The sequence below is a fragment of the Pelophylax lessonae genome (assembly GCF_965119305.1).
Source record: "Pelophylax lessonae genome assembly, chromosome: 5".
In the NCBI taxonomy this organism is placed as follows: Eukaryota; Metazoa; Chordata; class Amphibia; order Anura; family Ranidae; genus Pelophylax; species Pelophylax lessonae.
This window is the reverse complement of record NC_138772.1, coordinates 189,718,187-189,742,192: the sequence shown is the minus strand read 5'-3', so window position 1 is coordinate 189,742,192 and position 24,006 is coordinate 189,718,187. Positions and strand designations below refer to the sequence as shown.

Here is a 24,006-nt window from a genome sequence, read left to right as displayed (position 1 = left end):
GGTGGGCGGAGTATTGGAGGTGCAGGCATCAGAGCAGAGTAGAGGGCTGACAGTTAGGAGGGGTAGAAGGGGACAAGGCAAGGAGGCTTATCCTGGGCTGGAGCACCCCAATAGATACGCCCCGTTGTGTGATGTTGGGAAAACCAGTCAGGGACCAGCATTGCTGGAGCAGAGGGACGCCCCTAGCTGCCAGGGGAAGAACTCCTCCAGTGAGGCCGGGAGAAAGGGAAAGGAAAGACAGGTGCTGGTGGTAGGGGACTCAATTATTAGAATGACAGATAGTGTAATCTGTGACAAAGACCGTGTGCGCCGAACAGTCTGTTGTTTGCCGGGCGCTCGGGTTCGGCACATCGTGGATCGGGTGGACAGATTACTGGGTGGGGCTGGGGAAGACCCAGCTGTCATGGTACACGTAGGTACCAATGACATAGGCAGAGGAAGACGGAGAGTCCTAAACGATTTCAGGGACTTAGGCGCTAAGTTGAGGACTAGGACCTCCAAGGTAGTATTTTCCGAAATACTACCTGTACCTCGAGCCACACCAGAGAGGCAGCGGGAGATTAGGGAAGTTAACGAGTGGCTGAGGAGCTGGTGTAGTAAGGAGGGTTTCGGGTTCCTGGAGAACTGGGCCGACTTCTCAGTCGGTCACCGGCTCTTTGGTAGGGACGGATTGCACCTAAATGGGGTGGGTGCAGCCATACTGGGTGAGAGGATGGCCAAAAAGTTAGAGGGGCTTTTAAACTAGGGAATGGGGGGGAGGGTACAGATGTAGAATTAGCCAGTGGAAAGCAAGATTCAGAGGGCAGAAATGGGGGCATTAGCGGTAGGGTGTTCGGAGCTCCTAAACCCAGGGTGGGTACGGGGAAAAATCAAAAAAGCAGCCTAAAAACATCAAATGAGGATAAATGTAACCGATCAAAATTACGAGGCTTGTATACCAATGCCAGAAGCCTGGCCAACAAGATGGGAGAGCTGGAGCTGCTGATGTTTGAGGAGGACTTAGATTTTGTGGGGATAACAGAGACTTGGTTTGACAGCTCTCATGACTGGATGGCGACCATTCAGGGGTATTCCCTTTATCGCAGAGATAGAGAAGGTAAAAAAGGGGGAGGGGTATGTTTGTATATTAAGAACAGTATACAGGTAAATATGAGGGATGATATTAATAATGGAGCTATGGACGAAGCAGAATCCCTATGGGTAGAGCTTCAAAGGAAAGGCACGGTGGGGAAGGTAATAGTGGGCGTATGCTATAGGCCCCCCAACCAGAGGGAGGAGGGGGAGGCGGACCTCATGTTACAGATAGGATTGGCAGCAAGGATGGGAAATGTCATTATAATGGGGGACTTTAATTATCCAGATATAGACTGGGCAGAAGGAACCGCGCATTCAGCCAAGGCTCGGCAGTTCCTAAATGTTTTGCAGGACAATTTCATGGGTCAGATGGTGAATGCACCGACAAGAAACAATGCGGTACTTGACCTACTGATTACCAACAATACAGACCTGCTCACGGATATAGAAATACGGGACAACTTAGGGAACAGTGACCATAGGTCAATTGGTTTCAGTATTAATTACAGTAATAGGAAACACAAGGGTAATATAAGGACACTGAATTTCAAAAGAGCCAATTTCCCTAAACTGCGCTCGCTGCTAGAAAATATCAAATGGGATAGAACCCTAGGAACAAAGAACACGGAGGAAAAATGGGAGTGCTTCAAGAGCATACTTAACAAGGGGGTGGGCCAGTGCATTCCACTGGGAAATAAATTTAAAAGAGCAAAACTAAACCCTGGGTGGCTAAACTCCAACATAAAAATGTATATTAGAGCTAAAGAAAAGGCCTTCAAAAAATACAAGACTGAGGGGTCATTGGCAGCATTTAAGCACTACAAAGAGTGTAATAAGAAATGTAAAGACGAAATCAGGGCGGCTAAAATAGAACACGAGAGACATATAGCGGAGGAGAGTAAAAAGAACCCCAAGAAGTTCTTTAAGTATATAAACAGTAGGAAAGCGAGGCCAGAGCACATTGGCCCCATAAAAGATGATAAAGGAAAAATGGCCACAGAGGACAGAGAAAAGGCGGAAGTGTTAAATAATTTCTTTTCTTCAGTCTTCACAAAGGAATCGGGGGGCTACACGAACCTTGCTTGTAAGGCCGAACTAAATAATACACCTCAGGAAGTGCCGCCATGGCTAACAGAGGATAGACTTAGAGCTAAACTAGAGAAACTTAACATAAATAAATCCCCGGGACGGGATGGCTTGCACCCGAGGGTTCTTAACCACCTCAATACTGGGCACTTAAACCCCCTTCCTTCCCAGACCAATTTTCAGCTTTTAGCGCTGTTGCAATTTGAATGACAATTGCGCGGTCATGCAACGCTGTACCTAAACCAAATTTGTGTCATTTTTTCCCCACAAATAGAGCTTTCTTTTGGTGGTATTTGATCACCATCAGGTTTTTTCTTTTTTGGTGCACAAATAAAAAAAGACTGAAAAGTTTAAAAAAAAAAAAAAAAGTTTTTTTGTTTAGGTTATACAATTTTGTAAATAGATATGTTTTTTCCTGCACTGATGAGCACTGATGATGCCGCACTGACAGGCACTGATGAGGAGACACTGATGGGGTGGCACTGATGGGGTGGCACTGATGGGGTGGCACTGATATGCAGCACTGATAGGCACTGATAGGTAGCACTGATATGCAGCACTGATGGGCACTGATATGTGGCACTGATAGATAGCACTGATATGCAGCATTGGTGGGCACTGATAGGCAGCGCTGATGGGCAGTGATAGGCAGCACTGATGGGCACTGATTGGCGGCATTGATGGGCACTGATGGGCACTGATAGTGGCACTGTTGGGCGGCAATGATCGGCACTGATCGGCACTGATGGGTGGCACTGATCGGCACTGATGGGGGGCACTGATGGGCACTGATAGGCAGCACTGGTGGGCAATAATGGGCACTGGTGGGCGGCGCTGATAGATGGCAATAATGGCACTGGTGGGCAGCACTGATAGATGCCATTGGTGGGCAACACTGATAGGGAGGGCACTGGGGGGCTCTCTGAGCCCTGCTTGCCATCCCTGGTTGCCATAGTGGGCATCCCTGGTGGTCATGGGTGGGCATCTCTGGTGGCTTAGTGGCACCCCTCCCCCCCCCCCAGGGCTGCACTGGTAATCAATGTTCTGATTACCAGCACAGACCCCCCCCTGTGATCAGTGAGTAATTAGAAATACTCACTGATCACCCCCGCAGCAGCACCGATCCTCTGATCTTCTCCTCACTGACAGGATCTGTCAGGAGGAGAAGAGATCGAAGCCGTTACAATGGCTCTATTTACATTACATGACGGCTGTGATTGGACACAGCCGTCATGTGATCAGGAGGGCCAATCACAATGCCCTCCTGCCGAATGATGTCGCTCTGTGTCCGAGGGACACAGGCACATCGAGATCGCACCGCTGCGCGTGAACGCGGCGGCGCGATCTCTCTCCTTCTGAAGGACGTTCCGGAACGTCCATTCAGAAGGATGAGACTCCCGCCCGGCCGTATATGTACTATGGCCGGGTGGGAGGTAGTTAATGAGCTCAGCCAGGTGATTGCCAGACCATTATTCTTGATCTTTAAGGATAGTTTACAGACGGGTACGGTGCCAGCTGATTGGAAAAAAGCCAACGTGGTACCAATATTTAAAAAGGGGCCGAGATATATCCCGGGTAACTATAGGGCGGTCAGCCTAACATCAGTAGTCTGCAAAATTTTGGAGGGGATGATAAGGGACCACATACAAGACTTTAGTAATGAAAACGGTATTATAAGTAGTAATCAGCATGGATTCATGAAAAATCGTTTGTGCCAAACCAATCTATTAACCTTCTACGATGAAGTGAGCTGCCACCTAGATAAAGGTAAGCCTGTGGATGTGGTGTATCTGGACTTTGCAAAGGCCTTTGACACCGTTCCCCACAAACGCTTACTGTACAAACTAAGGAAGGTAGGTATGGACCATAAGGTGAGTACCTGGATAGAGAACTGGCTCCAGGGGATATATCGATATCCAGATACCAGATAGATATCTAGTACAATCTCAGTATTTGCAGATGATACTAAATTAGGCTTGCCAATATCTTCTATGCAGGATGTGGAAACCTTGCAAGCGGACCTGAACAAAATAACGGGGTGGGCAACTACATGGCAGATGAGATTTAATGTTGAAAAATGTGAAGTAATGCACTTGGGGGCCAGAAACCAGAAAGCAAGCTACTCACTAGGGGGGGAACCTCTGGGTGAGTCTAGGATGGAAAAGGACTTGGGGGTACTGGTAGACAACAGGCTTGGCAGTGGCATGCAATGCCAAGCCGCCGCAAGCAAAGCCAACAGAATACTGGGTTGTATAAAAAAGGGGATTCACTCCAGAAATAAAGAGATTATTCTTCCACTCTACAAGACTCTGGTCCGGCCACATCTGGAGTATGCTGTCCAGTTCTGGGCACCGGTCCTCAGGAAGGATGTGCTGGAATTTGAAAAAGTCCAGAGAAGGGCAACAAAAATAATTAGGGGAATGGAGGACATCAGCTATGAGGAAAGACTACAAGCACTGAACCTTTTCTCTCTGGAGAAGAGACGATTGAGGGGGGATATGATATCAATGTACAAATACTGTACTGGTGACCCTAGCATAAGGAACAAACTATTCAGAGAGAGGAGATACAATAAGACACGTGGCCACTCACTAAAACTTGAGGAAAGGCGGTTTAACCTTAAAGTGCGTAAGGGGTTCTTCACTGTAAGAGCTGTAAGGATGTGGAATTCTCTTCCACAAGCAGTCGTATCAGCAGGGAGCATTGATAGTTTCAAAAAATTATTAGATGGACACCTTAAAGACCACAACATACAGGGGTATACAATGTACGGTTAACAGCAAACACACACACACATCATAGGTTGAACTGGATGGACTGATGGCTTTTTTCAACCTCACTAACTATGTAACTATGTAACTTTCTTATCTGTGAAAGCTCAATGGAACCATGGGCGGGCGATCTATTTGGATAGAGTGGAGGTTCGCCGCCCATATGGATCGGGCCAGGCCTGGTCGATCCGAATTCAGGAAAAGGATGGGAAGATTCCCCATCCGGACTTCTACTGCTAAAGAAAATACACCAAGTTTAATTTAGGATGGCCTATGCTTAGTGTCTGGAAAAAGAAAACAATATATGCTACAGCAAAGGAACATTCAAGTCCAGTTATTGTTGGGACTTATGCTCTATGTCCATTACCCCTTCCCCTTCTATCCTTGCAGAAAGGGGTTGGGGACAATTCAAAATACCACTGGCTAATGGACTTGTACTAGAGGGCCGACCCTCTCAGGAGAAATAAAAAGACTGTAGTATGCTGTTCCGGAGACCCCTTGAGCCATCAAGCTGGGATCATGGATTACAATATGTTCAGAGTCTCGAGTGAACTATCTTTGGGCCAATGGGCCTACAGCGGAAATCTGAGGGTAACTGCCTGGAAGAAGTGGGTGGTACCCTGGGAGCCTTTTGGTGGGGGGTGCCCTGGTGCCAGGAGCCCCTGAGGAAGCTATCTACAAACCCCTGTGGGACTGATGGGTTGTCCAGGCTCCGGCATCCAAGTATCTGATAGGGGGAAAAATGAGTGTTGACCACTGCAGTGAAGAGAACATTACAGACACCCGTTTCGTTGGACTATTAGTAGACAGTCGGTGATAGGGTTCAGGATCACCTTGAAGGAGCAATACTGAGCGTCATGTCAAGACTGACAAGTGGATGTCTACTAATTTATCTAGATAGGGATGCTGGATGAGAAGGCTACCCTCGAGGGGAGGCTCTTCTCATCTTAAAATAAGTTAGGTATATAGTTGTGTAAGTGTACATATGATGAAGTGTCTAACCTTTTCTTTTTTCCCTCTGCAGGTTGTCTAGAACTGTTAGAGACAGATAGTGAGGATGCCATGTTAGTTCACCAGAGCAGATTTTTGCTTGGTGGGGGGGGTGCATTGCTTTAAATGCACCCCAAAAATGTATCATATTTGTACAAACAGGGTATTTATATTTTTCAACGTAATTTATTATGTATATTTGTTCTCTCTTTTCCACCTCTCCAGGTTTGTGGGATACTCCTTCGTTTTTCCAGTAGGGTTTTTTTCTTGTAGGGGGCATCTGCCCCAGAGCCAATGGGGATATGGCTCATTTTGGTGGGGGGTGGATGTAGCACCCTCCTAGGTAGGTGCTAGGAAAAAGTATAGTTTGCTCTGCCTGCTTCACAGGGGAGCCTGATCAGTAGTTAGGCCTGTTGCATGTGTCCATGTGTGATTCATTTGGTCTGAGGGAGTGTCCCCACTGTATCCAATAGGGGAGCCTGTTGGACAGTAGAGGAAACCCAGCCAGTGACACACAGGCTTTTGTGGCTGTTCCAGTGGGTTGACACAACAGTGGTGCATCCTGGGATAGGTCATAAAAGCCAAGGCACATGTGACAGGGTGTCTTTGGGCGGGAAGCCAGGTCCCAGGAGGAGGGTGATGGCTGTCTCTCCTCCTGTCTGATGTGGAAGGTGGTTACAGGTGGTCGGCCTAGTGGACCAAGTGTGTGATGCTGAGCCAGGAGGTTCAGGTTACTGACAAGTGAAGCTGAAGGCAGAACAACCCTGGGAAAAACAGTTACATAGTTACATAGTTAGTGAGGTTGAAAAAAGACTTCAGTCCATCCAGTTCAACCCAGTGGTCTCTAAGGTGTCCATCTAATAGTTTTTTGAAACTATCAATGCTCCCTGCTGATACTACTGCTTGTGGAAGAGAATTCCACATCCTTACCGCTCTTACAGTGAAGAACCCCTTACGCACTTTAAGGTTAAACCGCCTTTCCTCTAATTTTAGTGAGTGGCCACGTGTCTTATTGTATCTCCTTTCTCTGAATAGTTTGTTCCTTATGCTCGGGTCACCAGTACAGTATTTGTACATTGATATCATATCCCCCCTCAATCGTCTTTTTTCCAGAGAGAAAAGGTTCAGTGCTTGTAGTCTTTCCTCATAGCTGATGTCCTCCATTCCCCTAATTATTTTTGTTGCCCTTCTCTGGACTTTCTCCAGTTCCAGCACATCCTTCCTGAGGACCGGTGCCCAGAACTGGACAGCATACTCCAGATGTGGCCGGACCAGAGTCTTGTAGAGTGGGAGAATAATCTCTTTATTTCTGGAGTGAATCCCCTTTTTTATACATCCCAGTATTCTGTTGGCTTTGCTTGCGGCGGCTTGGCATTGCATGCCACTGCCAAGCTTGTTGTCTACCAGTACCCCCAAGTCCTTTTCCATCCTAGACTCACCCAGAGGTTCCCCCCACCGTAGTGAGTAGCTTGCTTTCTGGTTTCTGGCCCCCAAGTGCATTACTTTACATTTTTCAACATTAAACCTCATCTGCCATGTAGTTGCCCACCCCGTTATTTTGTTCAGGTCTGCTTGCAAGGTTTCCACATCCTGCATAGAAGATATTGGCATGCCTAGTTTAGTATCATCTGCAAATACTGAGATTGTACTAGATATCCCCTCCTCTAGATCATTTATGAATAAATTAAACAGGATTGGTCCCAGGACAGAACCCTGGGGGACCCCACTTTCCACACCCGCCCAATCCGAGTACTCCCCATTAATCACCACCCTCTGTACTCTCCCCTGGAGCCAGTTCTCTATCCAGGTACTCACCTTATGGTCCATACCTACCTTCCTTAGTTTGTACAGTAAGCGTTTGTGGGGAACGGTGTCAAAGGCCTTTGCAAAGTCCAGATACACCACATCCACAGGCTTACATTTATCTAGGTGGCAGCTCACTTCATCGTAGAAGGTTAATAGATTGGTTTGGCACGAACGATTTTTCATGAATCCATGCTGATTACTACTTATAATACCGTTTTCATTACTAAAGTCTTGTATGTGGTCGCTTAACCACGCTAGCGGTATCCCCGAGCGTGACTCGGGGTAGGAATTTCCTGCTATTATCGGTATCCCCGAGTCACGCTCGGGGTGAATGGGCAGAGCTATGCAGAGAGCGCAGCGGAGTATCTTACCTTATCCTGGCGATCCAGCGATGAGCTCTCATTGCTGTGACCGCCAGCCGAGATCTCCGCCGCTCGTCTGTCGGTAGGAGGACTTCCTAGTTCCGTTCCCTGCAGCAGCAATGCTGCATGGGAGCGGAACTAGGGAGGGAAATTAAAAAAAAAAAAAAAAGTTGCACAAAACACAAACACATTTTATATTATATATATGCATATATATATGCATGTATATATATATATATATATATATTTATGTGTGTATATGTGTATATATATATATATATATATATATATATATAAAATTATATTATTGATTTGATTTGATTATAATTCATGCGTTTATATATATATATATATATATATATATATATATATATAAACGCATGAATTATAATCGAATCAATAATAATTTTATTATATATATTATATATATTCTATAATAAAATTATATTATTGATTCGATTATAATTCATGCGTTTGTGTTTCAAATTTATCACATCTGGGATGTCTACTAGACTCTTGTTTTGGTCAGGTTTAAGTCAGTAATTACTAAGAATTGTAGGCCTATAATACATAACGCCAAATTTCCATGAAAAGAATTGTACCGCTTTTGGTACAGAATTCCTGACAGAATCATACCGCCAGGGAGGTTAACATCCCCTCCAAAATTTTGCAGACTACTGATGTTAGGCTGACCGGCCTATAGTTACCCGGGATATATCTCGGCCCCTTTTTAAATATTGGTACCACGTTGGCTTTTTTCCAATCAGCTGGCACCATACCCGTCTGTAAACTATCCTTAAAGATCAAGAATAATGGTCTGGCAATCACCTGGCTGAGCTCATTAAGAACCCTCGGGTGCAAGCCATCCAGTCCCGAGGATTTATTTATGTTAAGTTTCTCTAGTTTTTAGTTCTAAGTCTATCTTCTGTTAGCCATGGCGGCACTTCCTGAGGTGTATTATTTAGTTCGGCCTTACAAGCTGGGCTCGTGTAGCCCCCCTATTCCTTTGTGAAGACTGAAGAGAAGAAATTATTTAACACTTCCGCCTTTTCTCTATCCTCAGTGGCCATATTTCCATTTTCATCTTTTATGGGGCCAATGTGTTCTTGCCTCGCTTTCTTACTGTTTATATACTTAAGGAACTTCTTGGGGTTCTTTTTACTCTCCTCCGCTATATGTCTCTCGTGTTCTATTTTAGCCGCCCTGATTTCATCTTTACATTTCTTATCACACTCTTTGTAATGCTTAAATGCTGCCAATGACCCCTCAGTCTTGTATTTTTTGAAGGCCTTTTCTTTAGCACTAATATACATTTTTATGTTGGAGTTTAGCCACCCAGGGTTTAGTTTTGCTCTTTTAAATTTATTTCCCTTTGGAATGCACTGGCCAATCCCCTTGTTAAGTATGCTCTCGAAGCACTCCCATTTTTCCTCCGTGTTCTTTGTTCCCAGGGTTCTATCCCATTTGATATTTTCTAGCAGCGAGCGCAGTTTAGGGAAATTGGCTCTTTTGAAATTCAGTGTCCTTATATTACCCTTGTGTTTCCTATTACTGTAATTAATCCTGAAACCAATTGACCTATGGTCACTGTTCCCCAAGTTGTCCCGTATCTCTATATCCGTGAGCAGGTCTGTATCGTCGGTAATCAGTAGGTCAAGTACCGCATTGTTTCTTGTCGGTGCATTCACCATCTGACCCATGAAATTGTCCTGCAAAACATTTAGGAACTGCCTAGCCTTGGCTGAGTGCGCGGTTCCTTCTGCCCAGTCTATATCTGGATAATTAAAGTCCCCCATTATAATGACATTTCCCATCCTTGCTGCCAATCCTATCTGTAACATGAGGTCCGCCTCACCCTCCTCCGTCTGGTTGGGGGGCCTATAGCATACGCCCAATATTACCTTCCCCACCGTGCCTTCCCTTTGAAGCTCTACCCATAGGGATTCTGCCTCATCCATAGCTCCATTATTAATATCATCCCTCATATTTACCTGTATACTGTTCTTAATATACAGACATACCCCTCCCCCTTTTTTACCCTCTCTATCTCTGCGATAAAGGGAATACCCCTGAATGGTCGCCATCCAGTCATGAGAGCTGTCAAACCAAGTCTCAGTTATCCCCACAAAATCTAAGTCCTCCTCAAACATCAGCAGCTCCAGCTCTCCCATCTTGTTGGCCAAGCTTCTGGCATTGGTATACAAACCTCTTAATTTTGATCGGTTACATATATCCTCATTTGTTGTTATTAGGCTGCTCTCTTGATTTTTCCCCATACCCACCCTGGGTTTAGGAGCTCCGAACACCCTACCGCTAATGCCCCCATTTCTGCCCTCTGAATCTTGCTTTCCACTGGCTAATTCTACATCTGTACCCTCCCCCCCCCCCCGTCGCCTAGTTTAAAAGCCACTCTAACAGTGTCCATGCGTACTGGGAAGCTTGCCGGGGGTCTGCCCAGGAAGGAGACCACTCCATGGAGAGTCAGTGGACAGGGGCTAGCATGCACGGGAAGTGAGAAAGGGGGTGCCAAGTTAGGACCCTGAAGAGGAATAAATTTAGGAACATATCTTCTACTTCACTTCAGTGGCAAAGTGAAGTAGCGGCCTTGCCGCACACACTTCAGTCAGTTGTCCTCAAGATTTGTGCATAGTTCAGAGGAGTATCCCACTCATCCCTTCTCCCATCCCAGTTCAAAATAAAACACAAAAAAAACAAATCCCCTGGACTGTTTATTGTCTGAGCCATGCATTAAAGTGAAAAGTTTTGCAGACTGAGCATAAGGAACAAACTATTCAGAGAAAGGAGATACAATAAGACACGTGGCCACTCACTAAAACTTGAGGAAAGGCGGTTCAACCTTAAAGTGCGTAAGGGGTTCTTCACTGTAAGAACGGTAAGGATGTGGAATTCTCTTCCACAAGCAGTCGTATCAGCAGGGAGCATTGATAGTTTAAAAAAACTATTAGATGGACACCTTAAAGACCACAACATACAGGGGTATACAATGTACGGTTAAAAGCAAACACACACACACATCATAGGTTGAACTGGATGGACTGATGTCTTTTTTCAACCTCACTAACTATGTAACTATGTTGCTATGGATAACCCAGGGGAATCCAATCTCAGCAGCTCCCTAGGGGGCAGTGCTAAATACATGTCTTTGCTGATTATAAATTAAATACATTTTACCTGATTAAAATTAATTTTAAATTAATTTAATTTTACCTAAATTAAATAAATTTTACCTCAGAATGTTACTTACATGGACATTTAGAAACACAGGAGTACCCAAAACTAAACTTTCCTCCAGGATTGTGTTCCAATTGGTGTATGAATGGGTTATATACATAAGGTGGAAGACAGCTCTCCCTACATGTGTCGCCATCAAGGAATTTTAGGCAAAACTTTTAGGAAAAAAAAAAAAAGATTGTAAGATAGTTTAAAGAATATTTAAACCAAACATTTCATATTCCCGATAGTTTCCTGTTCTCTTTGTATTGCTTCCATTGTGAAATCCCTGGTAATTATACCAGTCCCTCTGCTTTCCAATGAAAAACTGACCATACTAGGCAAGAGAGCAAAGCATTGTCAGTTCTCTGTACTAGGAACTCAGCCTGCTCTCTTCCAATGACATGCCCCCCCTTTCCCGTGCACAGCAGTGGGAATACCATTGTTCTGCTGTTTCTCCTCCCCCAGCTCTCTGAACTCCTTATGCAGCTGAGAATAAAGGGTATGTAATCACTTATAAAAAAAAAAGGGAAAAAAAAGTATTTGTAAATGTTTTTAGATCTACACACAATTTTTTTGCCTTTCATTTCTATTTTAAACAGAATGGGCTATTTTACAAGGTGAGGGTTTCAAATATACTTTAAAATGATAAAAGAGAATAGGCTGAAGAAGACTATTCAGGGAAATGTTAAAGCTGTACAGAAGGCAGATTAAAAAAAAAAAAAAAAAAAAAACACAAACTAATGCATCTCTATGACATTAGCATCCTGCAATCACTGAACAGCAGAGCTTAGACAGGGAGGAGGAGGAAGCAGCACTACAAGTAGCTAATTAGTTGTGCTACAGTGCAAGATGAGCATATTGATGTGCTGCTTCTTCTTTCACTGTAGAGAGCTGGGGTAGAGAGGAGATCTGAAGTGTTACTTCCCCTACCAGACATGCTTGTGTGGTGTGGCAGCTCTTTGTAAATCTCAGGACTGGATCAGCAGAAATACAAATCCTTTGGAAGATAAATTGTATATCATATCATATGTATATCATCTGCATATTTAGCTGTTTGCCTGGAGTTCAACTGTAAATATTTGTTACTGTGCAGTTATGCATTTTTGAGAACTTTGTTTTACACTAATCTAGCCAACAAACACCAGTTTTATAAGTAAATAGGTAAACATATATAAGAGACTCATAAATTATGTCTCACCTAAAAATTTCCTACGATGTAATTTACAATGCATCCGGAAAGTATTCACAGCGCTTCCCTTTTTCCCATTTTGTTATGTTGCAGCCTTATTCCAAAATGGATTAAATTCATTATTTTCCTCAAAATTCTACAAACAATGCCCCATAATGACAACGTGAAAGAGGTTTGCTTGAAATCTTTGCAAATTTATTAAAAATAAAAAATCCCATGTGCATAATAAGTATTCACAGCTTTTGCTATGACACTCAAATTTGAGCTCAGGTGCATACTGTTTCCACTGATCAACCTTGAGATGTTTCTACAACTTGATCGGAGTCCACCTTGATTGGAGTCCAAGGTATTGTCTGTATACCTCCGAGACAGGATTGTATCGAGGCACAGCTCAAAGGAAGGGTACAGAAAAATTTCTGCAGCATTGAAGGTCCCAATGAGCACAGTGGCATTTATCATCGGTAAATGGAACAAGTTTGGAACCACTAGGATGCCTAGAGTGGGCTGCCAGGCCAAACTTAGCAATCGGGGGAGAAGGACCTTAGTCAGGGAGGTGACCAAGAACCCGATGGTCACTCTGACAGAGCTACAGCTTTTCTCTGTGGAGCGCGGAGAACCTTCCAGAAGAACAACCATCTCTGCAGCACTCCACCAATCAGGCCTGTATGGTAGAGTGGCCAGATGGAAGCCATTCCTGAGATAGCCTGCCAAAAGGCATCTGAAGGACTCTCAGACCATGAGAAACAAAATTCTCTGTTCTGATGAAACAAAGATTGAACTATTTGGCCTGAATGTCAATTGTCACGTCTGGAGGAAACCAAGCACCGCTCATTAGCTGGCCAATACCATCCCTACAGTGAAGCATGGTGGTGACAGCATCATGCTGTGGGGATGTTTTTCAGCAGCAGGAACTGGGAGACTAGTCAGGATTGAGAGAAAGATGAATGTACACAGAAGTCCTTGATGCAAACCTGCTCCAGAGTGCTCCGGACCTCAGACTGGGGCGAAGTTTCCTCTTCCAACAGGACAATGACCCTAAGTACACAGCCAAGATAACAAAGGAGTGGCTACGGGACAACTCTGTGAATGACCTTGAGTCGCCCAGCCAGAGTCCAGACTTGAACTCGATTGAACATCTCTGAAGAGATCTGAAAATGGCTGTGCACCGATGCTCCCCATTCAACCTGATGGAGCTTGAGAGGTCCTGAAAAGAAGAATGGGAATGGTCCTCCCTACCTCTTTCCTGGATGGGGAGAATTACAGTCCTCAAAATGTCAATCTTACCCAAGATCTTATACCTGTTTCGGGTTCTCCCGATTGGGGTTTCCAGCTTACTTCTTACGCATTTTACAGAAACGGGCTCTGGAATACATTTGGGGTAACGCCAAACCCCGCTTACCCCGACCGACGCTGTATCGACCACGTATTCGAGGCGAGCTTGGGGTGCCACAGTTCTCCAAATACTACTATGCAGCACAGTTGGCTCAGCTCCCTAAGTATCATGCAACAAAGGAAGTCCCATTGTGGGTCTCCATAGAAGCAATGGACTGTGACCCTCTCTCTGTGGCTAACCTCCTCTGGCTCCTCGCAATGGAGATGTGTTACCAATCCTATCACTAAGCACAGCCTACCCCTTTGGGATAGACTTAAACATCGTTTTCACCTTCAATCCCCCCATAATCCCCTACTTTCTTTTCTCCGCAACCCCTCGTTCTACCCAGCCTGGTCCTCCCGGACTTCTTTCACCGAGTGGACTAGGGTTGGCTTGGTACGTGCTTACCAGTTCTTCACTCCCCGGGCTTTTCAAACCTTCCCAGCCTTGCGTGAGGCCCACAACCTCCCTCCTGGCGAATTGTTTTGCTACTTGCAACTGAAACACTTCTTTAGCCAGAAAACACCGGCGCGCGATAGCTCCCATGCGTTCTCCACCTTTGAACGGGCTTGCAAAACTGACCCGCATAGGCGGGGGCTCATTTCTGATCTCTATGCCCAACTTCTATTGGTTCAAGAGACCACCCCCCCAGCATATGCTTCCAAATGGGAAAGGGACCTACACCTCTCCTTGGAAGACTCTGATTGGATCCAAATTTGGCAAGCCACTAAATCGGCTTCCCCAAATATTGTAGCCTTGGAGACAAATTACAAAGTCCTTACCAGATGGTACTTGGTCCCAGCCAGAGTCTCCAAATATGTGCCACAGTACTCACCTCGTTGCTTTCGTGGTTGCGAGTCCCTAGGTACCCATGCATACATTTGGTGGGAATGCCCCACGCTCAGTACCTTTTGGTCCGAAGTGTATCGGGTTTTATCTACAATCTTCCACACACCCCTTACCCCTGATCCTGCTTCTGCGCTCCTGAACTGCAAGCCACCTTACCTCACACGTCGCCAGTTTAAACTTTTCCTGTATGTCACCACGGCTGCCAAACAGACCATAGCGAAGGCCTGGAAAACTTCCTCCCTTTGTTTCCTGACCACGAAAAATAGAGTCACTCAAGCTATGATCCACGCTAAAACTGAAGCTATCCTGCTGGATAAACTTATACCTTACGAAAAGCTCTGGAAACCATGGATTGACAACTGCCTTCCGATAGGCTTTGATGAATCCCTTGTACTAGCTTGACCTGTGGTCCCCGATTCCCTATTGGTATTGTCGCTCTGAACCACATCAGTGGCCCGGGACTCCCTCCGGGCACCTTTCCTCCCCCGCATAACCCCCCCCCACTGTTTTGGCCTTCTTCCCCCCCCCCATCCTTCTTGCCCCTCTTACTCCCTTCTTTTTCTCCCCCCCCCCTTATTGCCTCGAGTTGGCTGCTACCTAATTTGTTTCCCTGTTGTGGCTGGACAACCAACTTTTGCTGCACTATGGCCTTCTTTTTTGCCTTACCCCCAGCCGCCCTTATGCACTGTGTTTATCCTTTGTACTTGTATATGCGCCCAGCTTGCCCCTTTCCTATTCCTAAACCTGACTGTTATGCTACTACTTGCTGTTCATAATGTCATTTTGACGTGTATTCATCTGTTATGCACCACTATTACCTATTGGTATTGTTTTGTACTACATTCCTTCTGCCTTAATAAAAACCGTTTGAACTGAAAAGAAGAATGGGAGAAACTGGTCAAAAATAGGTGTGCCAAGCTTATAGCTTGTAGCATCATACTCAAAAAGACGTGAGGCTGTAATTGGTGCTTCAACAAAGTTTTGAGTAAAGGCTGTGAATACTTATGTACATGTGCTTTCTTTTTTTTTTTTTTATAAATTTGCAAAGATTTCAAACAAACTTCTTTCCAGTTGTCATTATGGGTAATTTATTATATTAGATCGATCTAAGAACGAGCATGGAATCTATTGATTTTTACCAACTGAGTCTCCATTTCCTGTCTTGATGGTGCCTACTTCCGGGGGTTGACACGCAAGTGTTTTGCTTCCGGTTTTTGGCTGTGACCATTGAGCTCCGCCCATCCCCTTGGTAGCCTTTTATAATGCCTGTATTGGCTGCAGGATCCACCACCTGACGATGTTATTGGTCTAACGAAACGCGTAGGAGGAGCCTGCAGTACGCTACGTGGCTACCAGCGAGGGGATGCGGCGGCCATCTTTTTGGTAGGATACCATGTTGAGGACTTCCCACGACACATGCCTGTCTTCCTAGCTGTAAATGTGAGTTGCCATTTGTTCATTTTAATTTGAATAAAGCCTGTTTGACGTTATTACACCATGGAAGTCGTTTTCTCTCCACATATACATTTGTTATGAGAGGAGCGGGTGCGGTGGCTGAAGGAGCTGGTGTAAGTTACCTTGCTGTCTCCAGGATTTGCTTTCCCCGCTGTTCATGATCTCTGTGATGGGGATCATGGTGCTTTTGTAAGAGGCTAATCTTATTTCCTTGGTGGTGGCTATCCTCACATTTTGCTTGGAGTGGTGGGTCATCTGTATGACCACTATTGGGACTGCACGTTCTGTGGAATCTACTTAACATTCCGTTTATGTACCAATCTTTTGGAAAAATTAGATAGGTGATAACCGCGCTAAAAAATCAGAAAAATTAAAGCTGCAACTTAAATGTGACAAACATCCTATAAGTATAATATATAATAAAAAAAAAAAAAAAGCTGCGCTAAATGAAAACATAACATGAAGTATATGTAAAGTCCTCATAAAGTCCCATAAACCATTGAAATATGTGCAAAAATATAAAGTGAAATTATTAAAAATGAGTCCAAAAGCATCTAGATATTGACTCCTCTGAAAAGATGTTTAGGGTATATACTGCTTACCAGAAACAGCAAATAAAATCGCCTGATAAAAGGAAGGTAGATCTCCAGATCAGCCACAAGTTCTCAGGGTGGCCCTCAAGAAAGGATTCCAAGCCTCGGACAATGCAACAAGCTCAACAGGCGTCAATCACGTGCATATAAAAATATAAATTTCATAGCGTGATACTGTATTGACTAAAAAAGCACACACTGGATATAGATCCCTTATGTGAATGAATATTGAATGAGTGCTAGATATAGTAAAAGACCACCACCGACATCATAATCTGCTTACCAGATATAAAAAAAGGTGATAGCATAGCAAAACCAAAGTGAAAGCTGCCACAAATTCCATGCGACAAATTCAATCCATAGATGTGACCACCACCGACATATACCACTGCTTACCAGAAGAAATTTGGAATAATGCAAGTAACCATCCAGGACCCAGGACATACACTGATAATGGTGCCCCTCAGGCTCACAGAAAGGAACAATCCCGAAATGGAAGGGTTGGGAGACAAGGATTTCGGGCACTGAACTTCATAAAAATAGATTTTATTAAACAAAATCTTTTTAAAAAACATCTATTGTTGCAAGCAGATGAATGATCTACATTGAAAATAAGACCAATACATTGGTCAACATCATAAGATACAATAACTCATGAGGTGTTAAACCTCAATATGACATAGAAATATATATGTACAAGACAATTTACAATCAGCATAGATCCAGTATAGTGTGCTTCAAATCAGGAGAGTCCTGCCGACGGATACCTAGATAGTCAAGGTGCCGGTCAACAGGGTCAGCTGAATTTTGTAGTAGATATGTATCATACATTACTTTTGCAATTTGCTCAACATGTTTCGCTTTGCTGTTGAAAGCTTCGTCTGGAGCATACTATTTGGCTTATCTGTATAGAAATATAAATATATTCAAAAAACACAATATATGACTTTTATGCACATTCTCATAATTACAAATATTTTCATGAGTATATATGATAGGAGTAAATTGTATAGAACACACAACATCAATGTAGAGAAATCATTTCAATATTTACATTACTTCTAGAGCCGAGAGGGGGTTAGTGGGGGCATGGGGGAGCAGCCACTAGGACTGCATGTGGGGACCCCGCCGTACATTCAGATAGCAAGACATTACAGAGACATGCATAGATCAATGTAAAGGACAATATATAATTTATATGCATACCTGTACACTATATATTTTGAACTTCTCTGATAGTTTAACGAGGAGGACTGTTAAGTGATCGCACAGCTCATATATTAGGGAACGACTGTTCACATAGGTAATCACACCCTATGTTTGTATCTGGGTAGAATATAAAGGGTACACAAATAATACTATGCTTATTGTTCGTCTATTGTGATTAGCGTAAACGAGCACCCAGTGTATCTTGGGATAAAGGTGGATATTATATAGAAGGGATCTTTACATTGATCTATGCATGTCTCTGTAATGTCTTGCTATCTGAATGTACGGTGGGGGTCCCCACATGCAGTCCTAGTGGCTGCTCCCCCATGCCCCCACTAAACCCCTCTCGGCTCTAGAAGTAATGTAAATATTGAAATGATTTCTCTACATTGATGTTGTGTGTTCTATACAATTTACTCCTATCATATATACTCATGAAAATATTTGTAATTATGAGAATGTGCATAAAAGTCATATATTGTGTTTTTTGAATATATTTATATTTCTATACAGATAAGCCAAATAGTATGCTCCAGACGAAGCTTTCAACAGCAAAGCGAAACATGTTGAGCAAATTGCAAAAGTAATGTATGATACATATCTACTACAAAATTCAGCTGACCCTGTTGACCGGCACCTTGACTATCTAGGTATCCGTCGGCAGGACTCTCCTGATTTGAAGCACACTATACTGGATCTATGCTGATTGTAAATTGTCTTGTACATATATATTTCTATGTCATATTGAGGTTTAACACCTCATGAGTTATTGTATCTTATGATGTTGACCAATGTATTGGTCTTATTTTCAATGTAGATCATTCATCTGCTTGCAACAATAGATGTTTTTTAAAAAGATTTTGTTTAATAAAATCTATTTTTATGAAGTTCAGTGCCCGAAATCCTTGTCTCCCAACCCTTCCATTTCAATGATTTAATTAAGGATAGGGGCACCTCCAGGTGCTACGTATAATGGCCCAGATTGCTGCTGTCTGAAGGTTCATTACTTCATTAATAAAGGACCAATCCCGATCGGAGGAGAAGTATATCCAAGGATGTCACGCATGTATTGAAAATGGTCACATGCAGAAAATAAAAAGCCCCATAGCGTAAAACCATTAAATGTTTAATTACCAAATAACAAAAGTTACACTTACAACATGCAAGGGGTAAGCGCTAAATCGAAGCCGCCGGCCGGTCAGCTCCAAACATCCACCCTCACGTCTCGCATAGGTGACGTCAGCACGCCGCAACGGACGTACGTTTCGTCACCTTGAGAACGCCAATTTATCACCATTGTTTATTTGATCTGATTTTCTAATTCAGGATCGGATGTCAGCTGCTGTATAATTTTAGCTTATTTAGCCAGATGTATGACATATACAATGCGCAGCAAATTACATATATATTATGGGGTATTGTTTGTAGAATTTTAAGGGAAAATAATTAATTTAATCCATTTTTGGAATAAGTCTGTACCATAACAAAATGTGGAAAAAGTGAAGCGCTGTGAATACTTTCTGAATGCACTGTATATCAGTTAAAATGAAAAGAGCCATACAACATTTCTATTTAAAGGAAGTGTTCAACCAAAGTATAGGATATTTATGATATGAACAGTGTTTGGTTAAACACTGAGACTTGCCACCTCCAAAAACTCGAATTTATTTTTCAGGGAATTCAGTGGAAAACTCTTGACATAATTCCCAACTTTGATCTTCCAACATGAAGTCTCTCACTTTTCCTACTGTATTCTTATTAATGCAAAGTAAACAGAATCAGGGAAAGTGAGCCTTCCTTGTAATGGCTTTAGCAGAAAGACTAAACTTTACAGATGTCAAAGTATAAAAAAAAGAAAAATAGTGTAAGTTATACACATTACCAGACAATCAGTGTTTTTGGGTCCTGTACAACCGGCTATGCACTGACTGTGACAGCAATCGCTGGGCAGTGGTCCCCTGCACCGTCCAGGACACTCCTGAGCACAGTTGAGCTTTGTAACTGAAAGAAATTACACTTTAAATAAAAAAACATTAAAAATAAATATTAGCAGCTCAATATACAGTATCATGATAAACGCAATGGGGTTGACTTAAAAGAGAAGAAGCTATAAAGTGCATGTAAGTCAGGTGAACCTGTGTTCACTTTGATACCCAATCATGTGTGAAGTAAATTAAAAAAAATAGGATTTATTCTAGGATATGGAACCCCAAAAAAGGGAAATTCCTTCTAAAAGCAGTGGACTTTAGAGGCTTAGTACTACATTAGAGGCAACATGAACTTAAATGGCATCCCAGCCTTAGTCCGTAGGGTTCATGTTTGATTTTGCCCACCCTTTGCAGCTATAACATGTTCAACTCTTCTGGGAAGGCTGTCCACAAGGTTTAGGGGTGTGTCTATGGGAATGTTTGACCATTCTTCCAGAAGCGAATTTGCAAGGTCAGGCACTGATGTTGGACGAGAGAGCCTGGCTCGCAGTCTCTGCTCTAATTCATCCCAAAGGTGTTCTATCGGGTTGAGGTCAGGACTTTGTGCAGGCCAGTCGAGTTCCTCCTCCCCAAACTTGCTCATCCATGTCTTTATGGACCTTGTTAATGCACTAGTGCTCAGTCATGTTGGAACAGGAAGGGGCCATTCCCAAACTGTTCCCACAAAGTTAAGAGCTTAAAATTTTTCAAAATGTCCTCGTATGCTAACGCCTTAAGAGTTCCTTTCATTGGATCCAAGGGGCCAGGCCAAACCCCTGAAAAACACCCCACATCATAATCCCCCCTCCACCAAATGGTTTGGGCCAGTGCACTAAGGTCCCTAAAGACAGGGGTGAGCGAGTTTGTATATTTTTGTATTTTTCACAAATATTGTTACAACAGTGCATAATAATATTTTATTGTATTGCTTGGATTATTATTGCGTAACTGCAGTTATACATTGGCCATCCTTGAGCCATTTAGAAGGTACATTTAGTCACCTAGTCCTAGAGCACTGTTCTTTTGCGTGAGTTTATTTATTATTTGGATTCTATCATAGAATTTTGTCATAAAATTGGGTCACTGTAAATATATAATTTCCATATTTGTCACACCCACAGAGGTATATTATTAACATATATTTAGCACGCAACCCCACAATTGGTGTCACATATAATTTCCCACATTAATGTTGCACATCCAAAATAACTGCAGCAAATAGAAGCAAATATTTACCTTAAAATAAGGGACCCACCAATACCAGTGCCTTCTTCATATATTAATATACATTTTTTTTGGGGCACACACAAAGGAAAGGGGCAGCAGGTACCTACTTATCACTTTAAGGGGCAGAACCAGGCGCCTTCACCCGCATATATACATACATTGCCATTGTTATAGGAAATAAAAAAAAAAAGAAGATATTTAGAAATTAACTTACGTATTTGGCAGTTCTCTGGACCAGGTCCCCAGCAGGATCCATTGCAAGATTCCATGTCACATTCAAAACCTGCAGTTTTAAAAATCATTAGATGAGTGCGGATCTCCTCTACCGTGACAAGATTACGGGTCTTATAGAAGAGTATTTTTTCAATCCAAACTACTGGCAATATTGTATATGTAAAAGGAACAATTCAGCTGAGTATCATTATAGTTATACACCCCTAAAAGGGCCCTATGGTGGAAGGCAATGCATCATAATAAAGCAGCTCTATCCATTCTCTCCTTATCATGCAAAAAATATATAAGATAGGAAGGCTGATTTATTAAAAATGGGTAAATGAACAACCATTGACCAAAGAACCAATCCAATTCTGTACTTAATTCAAATGTGAAAAACGTATTGGCTTGTCCATTTCAGCTTAAAGTATAGCTAAAGCCAAACTTTATCATACCAGATTGTACGATTTTCGTTTAATTAATACAGCTGTCGTTCGAAAATTCAATACAAATATATTACAACACATGACATCACTTCCGAATTTTCTTTCTGGTGTATGAGGATTTTTGTAACTTTAGTCAACTCTTTATTTTCTATATGAAATTAGCATTAAAAAAAAATAACAAAAAAACGGATGATCAATCGTCCGATAATATCATCGTGTGTACCAGGCATTAGACAGTAGTTACCGCAGAAAGTGCATTCTTCAGAAGATTTTTCCCCACCTCCTGTTCCATTGTAACATTTTAGATTACTCATCACTTGTCTCAGTTTCAACAATCCTCAGGACAAAGGGAGAGGATGAATCTCCCAAGCAAGAACACAGCATTAAAAATCTCTCTTTGAGCAGATCCTTTTCTTTGGGTTGTCAATTCAACTAAATCTGAGTATACACTAGTAGAATTTTGAACAAAAACAAAACAAAAATGTGTTTGAATATTCCTAGGAAATTTCATACAAAAAATCTCATAACATTCAGATGCCATTTGGAAGTAGTTCAATATTTCATTTGCTTTTAACATTTGATTTGCAAATGCATGGACTTTACCAAACAAAAACCACATATACTGTTGGAAATTTGTACATTCCATAAACATTTTCCATCCTGCTCTTCCATTTGCTATATAAAGCTTGACCCCTTTCAAATTTCAGTAGAGAGCTCAACATTTGCTGGATCATATTTGCAATTAAAACCCAGCAGAGTTTCTAACCCTTCCTCACTCAATTCAAAACTTTAGCAGAGCTATAACTTAAATTAACACTTTTGTAGAGCATTTTGTGATTTTCCCATACTTAAAGCAGAACTATGGGCAAAACTTTTTTTTTCATTTTGGATAGAGCAAGGTTGGGTTATAACCCCTGTCAGAATTTTTTTTCGCAATATGTGTCCCATTGCAGAGATTTCCCTTCACTTCCTGTCTCATAGCCCAAACAGGTAACTGAGGGGGAGACACTGGAGACCCTGGAAAATAGTATCGTGAGTACAGGGACTTGTGTCGAGGGGCCTGACCTGAGGGGAGCCACCTCAAGAGTAGGATAGTCAGTGGACGGGTGTCGGCAGTCAAGAAAGAGGATACTGAGAAGAGTGTCCTGAAGATGACCTTAGTTCATCAAGTCATCTTAAGAGACTTAAAGCTAAATTCACCTCAGTGGCAAGGTGGACCAACAGCCTGGCTATACAGAGAGATAGAAGTCCTCCAATATTGTGTATAGTTAATTCGGAGTACCCCACTATTCCCATCGCCCCACCATAATTTATAATAAAAATCAAAAACAACTACATATCACTGGACTGATTATTGGACGAGACAAAGAGGCAAAGTTGCTAATGGTAACTCGGGGGACCCATAAGTGTGAAATCTGGCAGTCCTCAAGGGGGCAGTGCTACATTTGGGGGCTCGTGCGGGATGCACCCCTGGGTTACAGCAACGCTTGCTAACGGCAGTCCCGTCAACTAATGTTATGCTTCCCCAAATAATGTGCTGGAGTGTCAGTGAAGAAAGGAATGTCTGCTCTACAGTGATCAGTGAAAGTGTGCTGACAAGTTACGTTTGTAACGGTGGTTGCTATGGGCAACAAACTGACTTTTACCCAAGAAACAGTATGTAATATGTTGGATATGTAGCACCCTACAAGGTAGGTGCTAGGTAAAGTATACTGGGCCCTGTCTGCTGAACAGCAGGGTCATGATTTTCAGCTGGGCTGTCATGTCTCCCAGTTGTGGCTGTTGAAACTGGGGAGTCTCCCCACAGTACTCCATGAGAAGGTTCTCATTGGGCAGTGGAGGAAACCCAGCCAATGGCACACTCAGGCCTGTATCTACCCCAGAAAGGCAGATTCTGCCACACAGCATTCTGGGAGTGGGTACAAGTTTGAGGGGTGCACATGACCCAGCGTCTTTGGCAGGAAGCAGAGTCCCAGGAGGAAGGGTACGGCTGTCTCTCCTCCTGTCAGCAGGATCGGGTGTCCCAGGCGACTTGCCTGAGGTGACAAAGGACTGAGCTAAGGTGCAGAGAGGAGTTTCGAGGACCAGCGGAGCTGAGAGGGGTCCAGTTTCAGGAAAGCATTCCCAGTTTGTGAGTACCTCAAACTTCCCCTGGGGGTCTGC

General features: G+C 43.1%; 1 protein-coding gene across 1 annotated transcript in view; it reads right to left on the bottom strand.

The window, feature by feature from the left end:
- The window catches only part of LOC309556458 (epidermal growth factor receptor-like), a 285,296-nt gene that overhangs the window by 133,681 nt on the left and 127,609 nt on the right, over positions 1 to 24,006 (bottom strand). The window contains exons 6-8 of the mRNA XM_082258918.1: positions 21,399 to 21,467; positions 19,873 to 19,991; positions 11,355 to 11,496 (exon numbers count right to left, since the gene is read on the bottom strand). Coding sequence (XP_082115044.1) covers positions 11,355 to 11,496; positions 19,873 to 19,991; positions 21,399 to 21,467 — 330 coding nt within the window. The remainder of the gene's footprint in view (positions 1 to 11,354; positions 11,497 to 19,872; positions 19,992 to 21,398; positions 21,468 to 24,006) is intronic.